The following is a 12,882-nucleotide window of genomic DNA, read 5'->3' as shown; positions in this document are numbered from 1 at the left end:
TTGAGGGGCCCACCCTCAAATCAGGAAGGGCTCAAAAAAAATGAAGTAAAGATTCAAAGCCTGTGCTGCCTTCTTAAGCTCTTAATCAGATTCATATGATACATATGCAAGCTCATTAGCCCAACTAGTTTACAAGGTATATTTGGATTTATGATTCTGATATTCAGTACGTAATTTGTAACTACAATTAGATGCATCTTTTAAACATACATTGTATCTGCGTGTAGATGTGTGTAATAAAATCCCAAAGTGAAGAGCACAACTGGAAAAGCTGCACATGAGAATGATTAATTTTTATTACCTTGGTTTTATCACTCAGCATTTATGCTATAAAGGCTATAATAAAGTGACACATGCTTGGTCATTGTAAGACAAAGATAAATTTGGTCTCCCCGCAAGGGACGACTAAGGTCAGTTTAGAGGAGGTGAAGAGCACCTCCACCCAGAGTTCTTGCTAAGGTAAATATATTTTTCTGTCCTGTGGAGAAATTTGCCATCTGAAGGAATAAACAGGGTAAAACAAAAACAGATGAGGATGTGACTCTAAGGCAAGATCTTGTTTTTATACTTCTTTCCAGGAAAAAGCTTGCTATAAACATTCATGTTGTCTTTTTCAAGGCCGCTGAAGCCTTGCAGTAGAGGATCACATGGCGTCAGCTCATTGCCCCAGTGTCCTGCAGCTTCCAGATTGTGCCGAGCTGTCTCTCCCTGGTGCCGGAGAGGCCAGGCTTTGCTGTCAGATCGCCCTGCCCCATATCTCACAGCCTCATGAAGTGCTGAATGTTCGATTCCAAAGCCCTGTCTTCCTCCAGAAAGATAATCATAAAAAAATATAATTGTGAAAAATTCAAAAGGGTAATTCTGCATTTCTTCAGCCCGAGCCAAATACTGAAGTTGCACTCCGGAGCCAAGTGATCAACTTCATCGCTGAGGAATTTTGGGACAGAAAACTGTGACACTCCCCAGTCATTTAGGGAAGGGACAGAATGCCTCGACCCCATCTCTCGTCCTTCTGTACCCTTTCTACTCAAAAAAAGATATGGTAACAGCCACCCCCAAACACTGTGGGTCTGCATGAGGCTGAGGTGGTCCATGGGGATGTCATTTGTCCCAGAGCTGTTTGCATTCCCTGCACCTCGGAGCTGGTGGCAGAGCTCAAGTTGTGCTGTGCGGGACTAATCTCAAGGCTCCTCTGAGTGCAGAGCGGAGGACACCCGTTTTCCTTGTCCTGCACCTCCCCTTCATGATACAAATGCATGGATTCAGGTGCAGGGAGCATTGCTGGAGTGGAGGCAGCATCCATCTCCTTCCAACCTTGGCTTTTCTGTGCAAGCTATGGTTACTGGTATAGGGGAGATCTCTTCTGCAGATATGGAAAAGTTTCCAGTGTTGTGCTTGGAGTTTCTCAGAGAGAACTTGGGTTGACTTTTACTTTGTTGGGTTCAAGGGAGCTGTCAGAAGTCAGCACTAAATAAGGACTTCCAGCTGGGTCCTGGTGAGCCAAAGTGGGCCACCAATTGTTAAGTGATGTAGAAAAAATCACTGCAGCCTAATGAGAAGTATATAGTATATAAAGCTCTCCTGTTTGCTCTATGCCAGCATTACAGCCACGCTGTGAAGACAACAGAAAGGTGGCAGGAAGGCAAAATCCTCTCTTTTGTGTTGTCTCCTTTCGCTTAAGGAGCTGGTTGCACAACAGTGGCTTACCCTTCTTAGCAGCAAGCAGAGACCGCTTCCAGCCAGCAAGAAATGCCTGGGTTTGAAGTCAGGTTGCCAGATTTTCTTCTTGCCCCTCGAGTCCCTTTTGCTCGCGGCAAGGAATTCTGGAGTCTCCGGACCGCCACAATGGGGCCCTTTCTGACAGGGCTGGAAAGCTCGACCTCTGCTCAGAAAGGACAGATTCATGTTCGAGAGGGTTCCACAATGCAACAATTTATAGCAGGAAACGAGCAGAATATTTTCTAAAAAAAAAAAAAAAAAAAAAAAAAAAGAAGAAGGAAAAAAAGCCTTCATCTGTTTATTTGGCTTGGGGAACAGATCAGCTGTGCTTTTATGATTTCAGAGGATGGCGTGCTGGAGGGGGAAAATGTATAGCTGCATGCATCCATGTGTTTGAGTTTGTGTTCCTGATGCATAACATATAGAGTTAATTTTGCTTAATTACGTGTCATATGGGTCTCAGAGCTTAGTGGGAATGGAGATACCTTCATGCACGTGGTTCAACTTTTGCACTTTGAGTACCATGAATGTGGATTTTAACCCTGCACTCTCCATATAGCTCCTGTGTGTTTGTAGAGTATTAAGGTGTTCGGGTGCTCCTCCAGCCATAGGCCTTGGTGACAGGCAGGCACCTAGTGACAGTTCTTGGTCATGCTTGATTTTGTGCCTTGTCTCAAATAGAAAATGTCAGTCTGGCTGTTGAGGAAAATTAGTTAGGAGAGTTTCAGGATGCAAATATATTCTCAAGGCTCAGGTTTCTGTATGCGTAAAGAGCAGTAGCAAAGTATTTTTGTATTGGTTTACTTTAAAAACACTGTCACAGAATCTGATAGCAGTGCTAACAAAAATAGTTTGTGAAAAAGCGGTCTTCATTACTGACTGCAAACCATATGAGTGTTGGGAAGGAGAGAGTGGACTTTCTTGTTAAAACATTTCTGTTCTTTTAATCTGCCTGGCAAATCATTGGCGATTAAATGATAATCCGAGTTGTTTGTTTGAAATGTCATACATCTCCACCGCAGCCTGCTCACACCGCTAGAGACTTTTAGGAATTAAGGAACATGGGAACATAAACGCCTACAATGTATTTAAACATGAATTAGCAAAAGCCAACAAATACGGAACAATTTGAATTTATGTATTAAAATACTCTAGAGGACACAGATTAATCTCCATTACTCAGAGTTTGTCACTGTCTCATCTCCTTTGGACAGCAAACACTGAGAAACAGACAGCAAGATGATTTACTCTCCCTTTAGCTTCTGTCTCGTCTGATGAAATGTCTGCTGTGCAGCTCCCCCGGCCGTGCTCCTCCGTGGGTCTGACAGCTCCTCATGCTTTGCAGGCACTGTTTTCTCTCACAGTTGAAACTCCCAGTTGTCTGAAATCTTTGCTAAATGATTTGAAGCTGAGCCCTTGCTTTACTGACAGGCAGAGGCCCCAGGCTGAAAGGTGACGTATCTGAGAAAGGAGGAATCCCACAGAGTGGGCTTGCTGGGTCTGCTGTCCCGTGGCAAAGGGGAGAAGCTTATAAAAGAGCCTTTGCATTGTGGATACCGCGGGGACGACGTCCCCTGACTGAATACATCACCTCCGAGGGGAAGCTGTGCAGGAGCCAAGTTGCAGCCTTGCAGCCCCTCCATTGATGCGGCGTTGCTTTGCAAACTTTCCTGGTTCCAGCAGGAGGTTTCTGCTGACTTGCTGGATCTCCATGGAGGATGCAGGAAAAACCCTCTGGGCCAAATACAAAACAAACGGAATTAGAATTACAGCTAAAGAGATAGGCACAGTCCATCGCAGACACACCTAGTCACCTCCAGTCTTCTCCTCTTGGAGTATTTCTTAGGCTTTATTGAACAAATGTCAGGATACTCCTCATTTGTTAAACAACTTCCCAATTGTGCCACTGCTTGTTTGTGTATATCTGTATGTATTTAGATAGATGAAAACACATGCACGCACACATCAATGTTTATTAACTCTCACTGAATACAGCAGTAAAGTCTGTCCCTAAAGAAAGGATGTGCCATAAAACTTTTCCATAACATTGTTAATATAACCTTCATAATTAAATTAGATTGCAAGTGACATATAAATTCATTGACATAAGATATTTTTATCTTTCACAAATTTCCAGACTGCCTGTGGATAGCTTAATGTGGTAACAGGGCAATCAGCTCTATAGCAATGCTCAAGGTCTTCCTTTCACATTCATTGCTAGAAGTCAAATGAGTAACGTTATCCTGGTGTAATGCTGATGAGAAAGAAGATCCAGCCTCCCTCTCCTTTGTCATTAAAGCAAGAAGAGTGTGTCCAGTTTGTGTGATGTGCTTGGCACCAGCAATATTTTAATGTCGTTAGCAGCAGGAAATACTTTCCTTGCCAGTAATGAGGTTCAGTGTCAGCTAAAGGTGGTGCCCCACAGGAAGACTTCAGGCAAAAATTGCTATATTCTGATATGAAAAAGACTAGAAATATGCTATTTTTGTGAAAGACATTTGTTCAAGTACGGAGTGATCCTGGCTAATGAAGAAGGGACCTGCCAAAGCTATTCTTAGTTGCACCCCCTGGTTTCACTGCTATTCTCATAGCTATGGCTGGAAGGGAAATTAGGATGGTGGTGTCAGTTCTTATATAGAAATGGAAGAAGAATGGAAATATGTGTGTATGTGGATAAAGATAAAAAGAGCAAGAGCTGAAGAGAAAGTGAGCTTCCTTGTAGCTGCAGATGTGACATTCATTGTACCTTTCCTTGGAAGGGTTTTTCTTATGCAAGGCCAGGTTTCTTGTCTGATTTAAGGGCTAGCAGTGTGCCAGGTGCAGTCTGTATTGCAGGAGAACATCTGAGTTTCTACCTGGAAGTTGTTACAGTTAAGAGAAACCATTAAATAATTTCCTTTATTATCTTGGAGACATAATCCAATACTTCAGCCTCACACTAATGCTCCTCTGAAAATAGTGAGGCTAAGAAGTATTCACCTTATAGACCATCACTTGGGAGAGGGGAAAGACATCAATGAATCACATGGGAAATAATAGGACATAAAAAAATAAATATGGAGTCAGGCAAGGCTCCTTGCTGCTGCTTTTGCAAAGCAGCAGCACAGGCTTTCTTCATTAGCAGAAAAGAGAAGAGTATGCATACAAAGAGCACTTTACCCAGCCAGAGAGATTATTTCCTATACCTTCTTTGCTTTCTATTTCAGCAGTGATTTTTTTCTCATCCTTGCTGGGAGGAACAAGTTTTGGCTTTCAGAGTTTCACTGGGGAGATGAGGATTTTATTTCAAGCTTCATTTTATTTGATTCTGCTTTGTCCTGATTTTATGAGGAAATGTGGGTGTACTGAAAAGCAAAAAGACAGGGAGACGTGGGATACATTGACTTCAGAAACTCCAAAATTAGAACCTGATAAGACTTGACTTTAAAAGTTACAGAAAGAATATAAGAAAAGACAAAAACCTGCCCAACAGATGGATTGATGGCTTTTTTTTTCTTTGAGTGAGCCTCATGAGTTGAGGGGTGGTGGTGACTCAAATAAATATTTTGAAATTATAATTTAATTTCTTCTGGCAGGTTGATCTTGTGCTTAAGATTGGAAACTAAGACCAGAAGTTGTAGGTTCAGTTGCCTTCTTTTGCTACAGCTCCACTTCAATGAAGTGTATAATACACCTTTCTCCCATCATGTGTTTTTCTTTATATTTGGGGCAGCAGCCATTTCTTTTTGCAAAGCACTTAACCGAGTGAGGTTCCCACTTCATTTTAGTCTTCATTTGGATTATAAGAAGGACATTTAAGGAGAATAAAATGCTGTGGTACCCAGGACCTGGGAGGACATCCTGGGTGCAGTGTGGGAACACTGTGAGATGAGGATGCAGGAGAAGACCCAGAGGGGAGGACCAGTGTATGCTGGCTGAGCATGGGGCAGCAAGTGGGAAAGGTGACTTGTGCCTCCCTTCATGCTGGTGTTCCCCACAGCAGCCTGGTTGGAGGCAATGGCATAATGCAGTTATAAGCCTTATGCACTGAGAGGGGAGTGAAGCAGAGTTGCGCTTTCAAGAGTTTGAATACACTGGATTCTCTGATGATGCTATTTACCCTCCTGATCCCAAAGGGACCACTGAGAGCTACTTGTTACTTCATCCTCTTGTAGCTGACCCTAAATTGCTCAGCTGTGCACTTTGCAGTGACAGTAAGGGGCTTTTTCCCTTTTCAAACTAATCTAAAGGTTTGTTTTCACCATGCACAAGCCATGACAGAAGCAATGATGGGGTTCACTGGACCAGAGCTCCTGGCCCACGTGAAAAATTACTGCCTCTGTTGGCACCACGTTTGCTGTTGACTAGAAATGTGGCTTGCCACATCATATCAAGGACAGTGCTCTGTGCTTGCATTAGTGGTGTGATGTGGGACGTGTCTGCGCACTGCAGGGCTTGTGTGAGGAAACTTATGGGCAAGCACACATCCATGAATGATGTGCTTTTGCTGTGGAAGAAATGCCAGCCAGATGAGGAACTGAACAGGAAAAAAAAATACAACAGTGAAAACATTCTTTATGAAGTAACATCTCTTGTCATCCCATGATCTGCATGTAGAAAAAGTTTGAAATTGTTGCTTTTTTAAAAATTCTCTGCCTCCTTTAAACTGCATAGATGAGTCATGCTTTAGAATTAAAAGAACAAGCCTCATTTAAAAGGTTTCTGCAGTCACTCACACAAGCCCTAAAACCACCTAGAGGTTAGGCTGAAAGGTGCGGGAGAGCATCCAGGCTGGAGGTTTGAATTCTGAGCATTTTGTGGCATTTGCCACTTGTGCACAGCGAGAGCATAGCCAAATCATCTTCTACTGTACTTTCCAAACTTGGGTACCAACTTTGGCCTGATCTGGTGGGCAAAGACATTCAGCAACATCTTTATCCATTTTTGGTTGCTTATTAACCATACCAATCCATCAATACTCCGTTTCTAATTGTGTAAATTGGGTGATTTTTTTCTTTTTAAGTGGGAAAAAGGAGTTGGGTTTTCTTTTGCAAATTCAATCAGGCTGAAGGCTCTTTCACCTTTCTAATGCCACTTCATTCACCCTGCTGTGTGTGTTTTGTTCACCTATGACCTCTCTTAGGATGCTTGTGGGGTGTCCCCAGCATGGGTGGCTGGCAGGAGATTGCCCTGGGAATGTGTGCTGAGGGCCTTCTGGCAAAGAATAGAAGGATGATCTTATTTATCTTCTAGGGATTGCGCCCAGCTACACTGTCCTCCCAGGGTCCTCATGGGTGCTAACATCTGCAAGAGCTGGGTGCAACCTTTTTGCACGACGCAGAGAGAGGTGGGGAGGTGGGGACACAATGTGCTGCAGAGGGAAATCCCAGTTGAACCCAGCTCAGAGCTGTAGGGCTGAGAAAGTCCATAAGTTTTGCTGCAGAAAGCAAAGGGCAGAAAGGATTGAAGTGGTCATCAAGCATGTGCACAATGGAGATATTAGATTAAAGCAAATTACATGTGTGGATCTCAGCAGGATTTCACCTTCTCGCCATTGAGCACTGTCAGAAGAGAGGCAGTTCAGGGAAGGACCAAACACAGACTTTCAGATGCCAAGAGAGCTGTATTGACAGCAACCGCAAAGCTCCAGGCTGGCGTGGGAGAGGAGCTGGAGCAGAGGACTACGTTTCGCGGATCATGCCTTCCCTGGCACATTCTGAGGGATCTCTGTTTTGGGCACCATATAGCAGGCATTATATTTGCATATGATATCACCTCTGTAGAAGAAGCAGCCTATTCATGAGTAGTAGCATCTTCACATCAAATACAACTGCAGACATAGCTGACAAAACAACCATTTAATTGAAATACAAACGACACTGGAAAATTCAAAGAGGGTGCAAAAAACTCCCAAGCAGTTATTACTCACTGGAAGCAAATCCTAGACATTTAAGGCATGGGGTGCATGCAAAGTCCTGGCAGAAACAGAATTCATTGGTAGACATACCTCTTCCCTCAAGACACATGTTGTTTCTTCAGATGATCCCCCAAACTCTCCTGAAATTAAATGCGTTCTTTGGGACAATCCTTCTCTGATTCTTCCAAAGTACACTGCATGCTGCAAGGGACAAAACCCCCACTCCTGACAGCCTGGCCCCCAAAAATTTAGAGGCTGCTGCCTGCTCCTCCAGTGGGATTACTGCAAACACAGCCTACCTCTGCAGTGGGTTCATCGGGTGATTTTCCGAACATTAATGCCGCCGGGTGCGGTGTGTGACCGCGGGGTGGGCGCTGTGCGCATAGTGATGCTGTCTCTGCCCAATCTGTCATTGCCCGGGCTCCTGCCTGTGCAGACCATTTCAGAGCTGGGTCTGAGAGGCTCCAGAGAGTGCTGGGAGGAAGCACAGCCATAGCGAAGTATTTCTGTCCTCGGTTCTGCTTATCCCGAATCAGTTCTCGCAGCCCCCTTCTGTAATTTCTTCCCGCTTCTGTAGCAGCTGTCTGAGCTTTCAGCTGTTCTGCCACAAGCAAAGGTGCCAGCACCCTTTAAATCACTACAGAAAAGTAAGGGTGCATTCCCCACCCTGCAAGAAAGAAGAAAGGACAAAGTTTGGGTTGTTTTTTTTTTCCTTGGAGAAGACAAGTGCTTGTCAGAGATAACTAGGAGGGGTCTGGAGGTTATTCACAGATTAATTAGCCTCTGAAAGGAGAGGACTGCAAGCAATGCCAGATAAGCCTGTCGCAGCCACACCCCTGCAGCAAACAGTTAATATTCCCTTTCCTCTCCAGGGGCATGTCAGGGGTTAATTCAGTAGCTGTGCATTTAATAGCTCAATTTAAAGGGGAAAAAATTACACCCTTCTCCCCTGCCTTGCTGGTTGTGGATGGTTTGCTCTGTCTCGCTGATCACATGCTCCCCGAGCCCCTGGTGCTGCAGAAGCCCCAGCTGCTGCTGCTGATGAGCCGGTGCTGCTCAGGATCCATCCCAGCCCCTGACTGTCAATGCCTTACAGTCCTGACCTCCTCTTTAAAGAAGGGAGCACGCAGGATGAGCCCTTGAGCATATGGGTGGAAATTTGGGAGGCACCCGTTTTCTCACCACTGTTTCCAGCTCTAACCATGTCTATTTGTTGTTGTCTTTTTTTCAGGGACTATGGCTCTTCAAAGAGAAAATCAGGTAAGATACCAGGCTTTCTATCTACTGCATGATTACAGAGAGGACACCCCAGCCCCCTTTTTTTAAACCTTCCCTTTATCTTGTGTTGCATGAAATTGTGTAGCAGTTTAACTTTTTATTGCTGAAGCCTGCTAGAGACAGGCATCAGTTTTTTCCCTTTGCACTGGAGAAGAAACCCACCTTATATAGTATTGCAGTGAAAATGACTGCTCTCCTCCGACTGTATTTATACAGCTACTTCTTCAGTCTGAGAGGATAATTGTATTAAATTTCTCTCTCTTTCATTTCTTTTTTTTTTTCTTAATTAATCTTTGCCTGAACAAACAACCAAAATGCAGCCTGAGAGTTGGGGTTCTTCTCTGGAGGGGGGCAAGGGGAATGAATGCTTTTTCTGTCCTGGTCTGAATCTTTATTTTTACTTTTCCAAAAGGCTCTGGTGAGGCTTCTGATGCAAAATGTTCTGAGTGCCTCCATCTGGGTTTGGGCTGCCTCAAAGGCTCTAGCTCAGTGTTTTGTTTTTAAGATCCTGGATTCAAATGTCCTATAAAACCCTGATTTGAAACTATATAAATCCAATTTTTCCCCTCCCCTTGTAGCTCTTAGTGATTTTTACAGATGTGTTTTCAATAGGGACATGTAATTATGGGCCTCTGGGTTTGGCTGCTCTGAGCTGGATATGTCAGGGCTTTCTTTTTTTTATTTTTTTTTTTTCCCCAAGCAGCATTGAGCACCTGCAACTCTCATTGACTTTGTTTGGAGTCTTGGATGCTCCAAATTGCATTCAGGGCATCCAAAGAGAGGCCTTTCAAACCAATAGCAACTCCTGGAAAACTCTAGCCTGTGTGCAGGGGAGAGCAGGATTTTTTCTTCTGCTTTTTAAGATGATGAAGAAACACTGCAATGGCTTAGTCTGCAGGAACGAAGGGCGGATGAATGTAACATGCTGGACTCCAATGAATGACACTGCCTAGATTGATTTGTTGGTTAGTTATTAGAGATTGTAAGCTGCAGTCCTGTAATAAGCTAAGTGATGCACTAAAGCAAAGCTGTTGCCTGACCCTGACATCCTATGCATCAAATAGCTGTTGTCTTTGCAGGCCAATACTTTTGGTACCCTTTCCCTGAATTTCCCGGAGGTGGGTTGTGGTAATGAAGAGGCAAGTGTGGTACAAGGTGCTGGCCTGACACTATGAACTAGGGCATGCTTCATCTTCCTCATCTCCTACAAAGCTTCTGTCTGGGTTGCATTTCTAGGACCTCCTAAATGTAATACTAAGTGAAGTGTTTGTTCACAATGGCTCGTGAATTAAATTGGCAGCAGCACTTTCTCTAGAAGGGCTGACCGTAAAGGTCCAAGTGACTCGGTAGAAGGCAGAGCTCAGTGTGGGAGCTCCTAGTTCAGTGCCCCATCCTGAGCACTGGGGGCTTTTGGGCTATGTAAAGACCTTTGAAAAATGTTGCTGAAGTCTCTGGGGCACCCTGATTTAGCACTGACCTAGAACAGCATTAGGAAACCAGGAGGGCTTTGGGCTCAGTGCACCAGTTGACATGCACAGGAGTTGCAGTAATCTTACAAGAGATGTGAGGAATTGCTTTGTGAGTGTGAGGAACTGCTGCTCCTCCATTCCTGTGGCTCTGGGGGGGACGTTGGAGCTGATCTGCCATGACGTTGGGGGAAGAGGGATTAAGGTGAGTCAGTGTAGCTGAGATGCCATTTCTGGATGCTGCTGGGCTCTTTGTTGGCCTCCTGCCCTAAGCATTCCAAGTGATGTGCTCATCCATCCCTGCAAGGGATGGATGCTCAGGTCTGGTGCTCTCCCTTGGCTGTCCCACCTCCACGTGCTGCCGGGTGTCCTTCTGGGGCTGTTTCCTCTTCCCTGCTTCTTGGTGTTTGACTGCTTGCACAGCTAGGGCTTGGAAGCAGTGGGATTTAGGGACGTTCATTCTCCACTTACCCTGTATGAAGAGGAATGTAAAGCAGCTTTCAGACTGAAGTGAGCTGCATAAAGGGACTCTGTTCTCTGCCATCTTCTTGCCTGATTTTAGGGTGGTGGAGGAATGCTTCCTTCTGTTCAGAGCTGGATATTGTGGGAGTGTGCACACAACGAGCAAAGGAATATGCTAAGGGAGTTGATAGTTATAGCCTCTAACAAAGACCAGCTTTATGACACTTGAACAAGTGATGGGGTAAATAAGCACAGATTTCCAGGGTGTGCTGTGAGAGTCTTTAAAGATAACAAATAGCTTAGAAACACAGTTTCCTCCGTAGGTGCACACGCTACTCCATTTTTAAACAAGAGACAAATAGGCACTTTTAAATGTGAGCACCTCACAACAAATCAGACCTGTGAACACATCTTTTGTCTTGACCAAAGATGTGCTGGAAGGAGGCTTTTGGGTGTGAGCACAGCTGTCCCACACTGTCCGGCAGGAATCCCACAGCTGCCATGTCTCAGACATGTGCAGGCACGACACGAGTGTGGCTGATCGCAGAAACATTTGGGGAATGCTTCTGACAGCCAGCGTCACCTCTACCCTGACCTCTGCCTTGCCAGAGTGTGTGTCTAGCTAGTCCTGTGCTTGCCCCTTAGAGCAGGGAGAAATTGGATAAGTTCAGAGTTTAATAGGCGTTATGGAAACATTCACTGCTGCAGCTGATACTGGTTGTAAACATTGGAGACCTTCTGAACCAAATGCAATAGTGTGGCATGTCCTTAGCTAAACAGAAGGGAATCTTACACTGAACTGGGGCATCTCTGCATGCCAGCCCTGAGCCAGGCTTCTTCTTGTGCAAAGTGCTGTATAAACACGCAGCCCTCTACTTGGATATGATCTAATTATAAATGCTTTAACCTGCAGTCAGCTCAGAGACCTGGAGCTTCACTGAAACAACTGAGGCTCTGCGTAGGCATGGGCATTTGCTGTGGCCTGAACTGCCACATGTGCTGTTACCTTGGATTTGTGGGGCTTTATGTGACATGCTGCAGAGCTGCTTCAGAAAGCTGCCTTCATATTTCCAGGCAATTGAACTGTTGCTCTATGACCATCTGTCAGTGCCAAAGAGACCTCAGAACAACTGTAAGGAGTGGTTACCATGGGCATATTCTGTATGCTCGCAACAAATGGTCTCGTCTAGGTCTCTCCAAAGACCCTCTGTAGCAAAAAGGGAAGGAATTACTTTTCAGACTCCCAATTTGTTGATCACATTAACCAAGTGAACAGCAACTCATTTGTCACTCAAAATAGGCATTACTTCTATGCAAGCATCCATTGTGTGGTTTTCCCTCCTCAAATCAAAATAAGGGCAGAATTGCTGCAAGTCTAGTAATGGATATTTGCATGGTACATTACAAACCACAAATTAGGTTAATCCACTCTGCAAACCCTACCAGCTACCATCTGTGCATGGTGAACTAATTAACCCTTGAGACATCTGCTAACCCTGATGTGGCTTGTAAGACCAGTTGGAGTATGTTTCTCGCAAAAGATGTCCCCCCTGCACACACGCACACCTTGCTGGCTAGAGCAAGTTTCAGATTCCTGGAGTAAGATGATCTTGCCCTTTTCCCTTGCTGAAAAAATCTTTCTTGGCTGGTTTCATGCCAAAAATGTTGTCAGATCCCCAGTCATGAAGCTGAAGCAAGCATCTGGGACCTGGTGTTTGGTGGCAGCAGGGAGTTGGTATGGGCTCCACAGCTCTTCCACATTGAGTCTCAGTGCTCCTCAATTACCGAGAGGATTATCCTTGCTAACGGTGGGGTCAGACCCAGCAGAAGAGATGCTGCTTCACCTTTGCTTTCAAAGCTAAGGCATGGATCTCTGCTACCTGCCTTGTAGGTGGCCAAGACCTTGTGCTTACTGCTTTCAGTGTGCACTAGGAGGAGCGCTACCGGCCATCCCCTTCTGAAATCGTAACAAAAAAAACCTCACTGCTTGCTCATTCCCACTGCTTTGACTGCCCTGCTTGCTGCCGGGGGCACAGCTGGCTTCAAGCTGCTGCTCAGTGG

General features: G+C 44.9%; 1 protein-coding gene across 3 annotated transcripts in view; it reads left to right on the top strand.

The window, feature by feature from the left end:
- SH3PXD2A (SH3 and PX domains 2A) overlaps positions 1–12,882 on the top strand; it is a 259,159-nt gene that overhangs the window by 161,948 nt on the left and 84,329 nt on the right. For all 3 annotated transcript variants that reach the window (XM_059821278.1, XM_059821277.1, XM_059821279.1), the window contains one exon: positions 8,847–8,875. In XM_059821278.1, coding sequence (XP_059677261.1) covers positions 8,847–8,875 — 29 coding nt within the window. The remainder of the gene's footprint in view (positions 1–8,846; positions 8,876–12,882) is intronic.

This window comes from Gavia stellata, chromosome 9 (genome assembly GCF_030936135.1).
Source record: "Gavia stellata isolate bGavSte3 chromosome 9, bGavSte3.hap2, whole genome shotgun sequence".
Taxonomy (NCBI): domain Eukaryota; kingdom Metazoa; phylum Chordata; class Aves; order Gaviiformes; family Gaviidae; genus Gavia; species Gavia stellata.
This window is presented reverse-complemented; position numbering and strand designations above follow the sequence as displayed.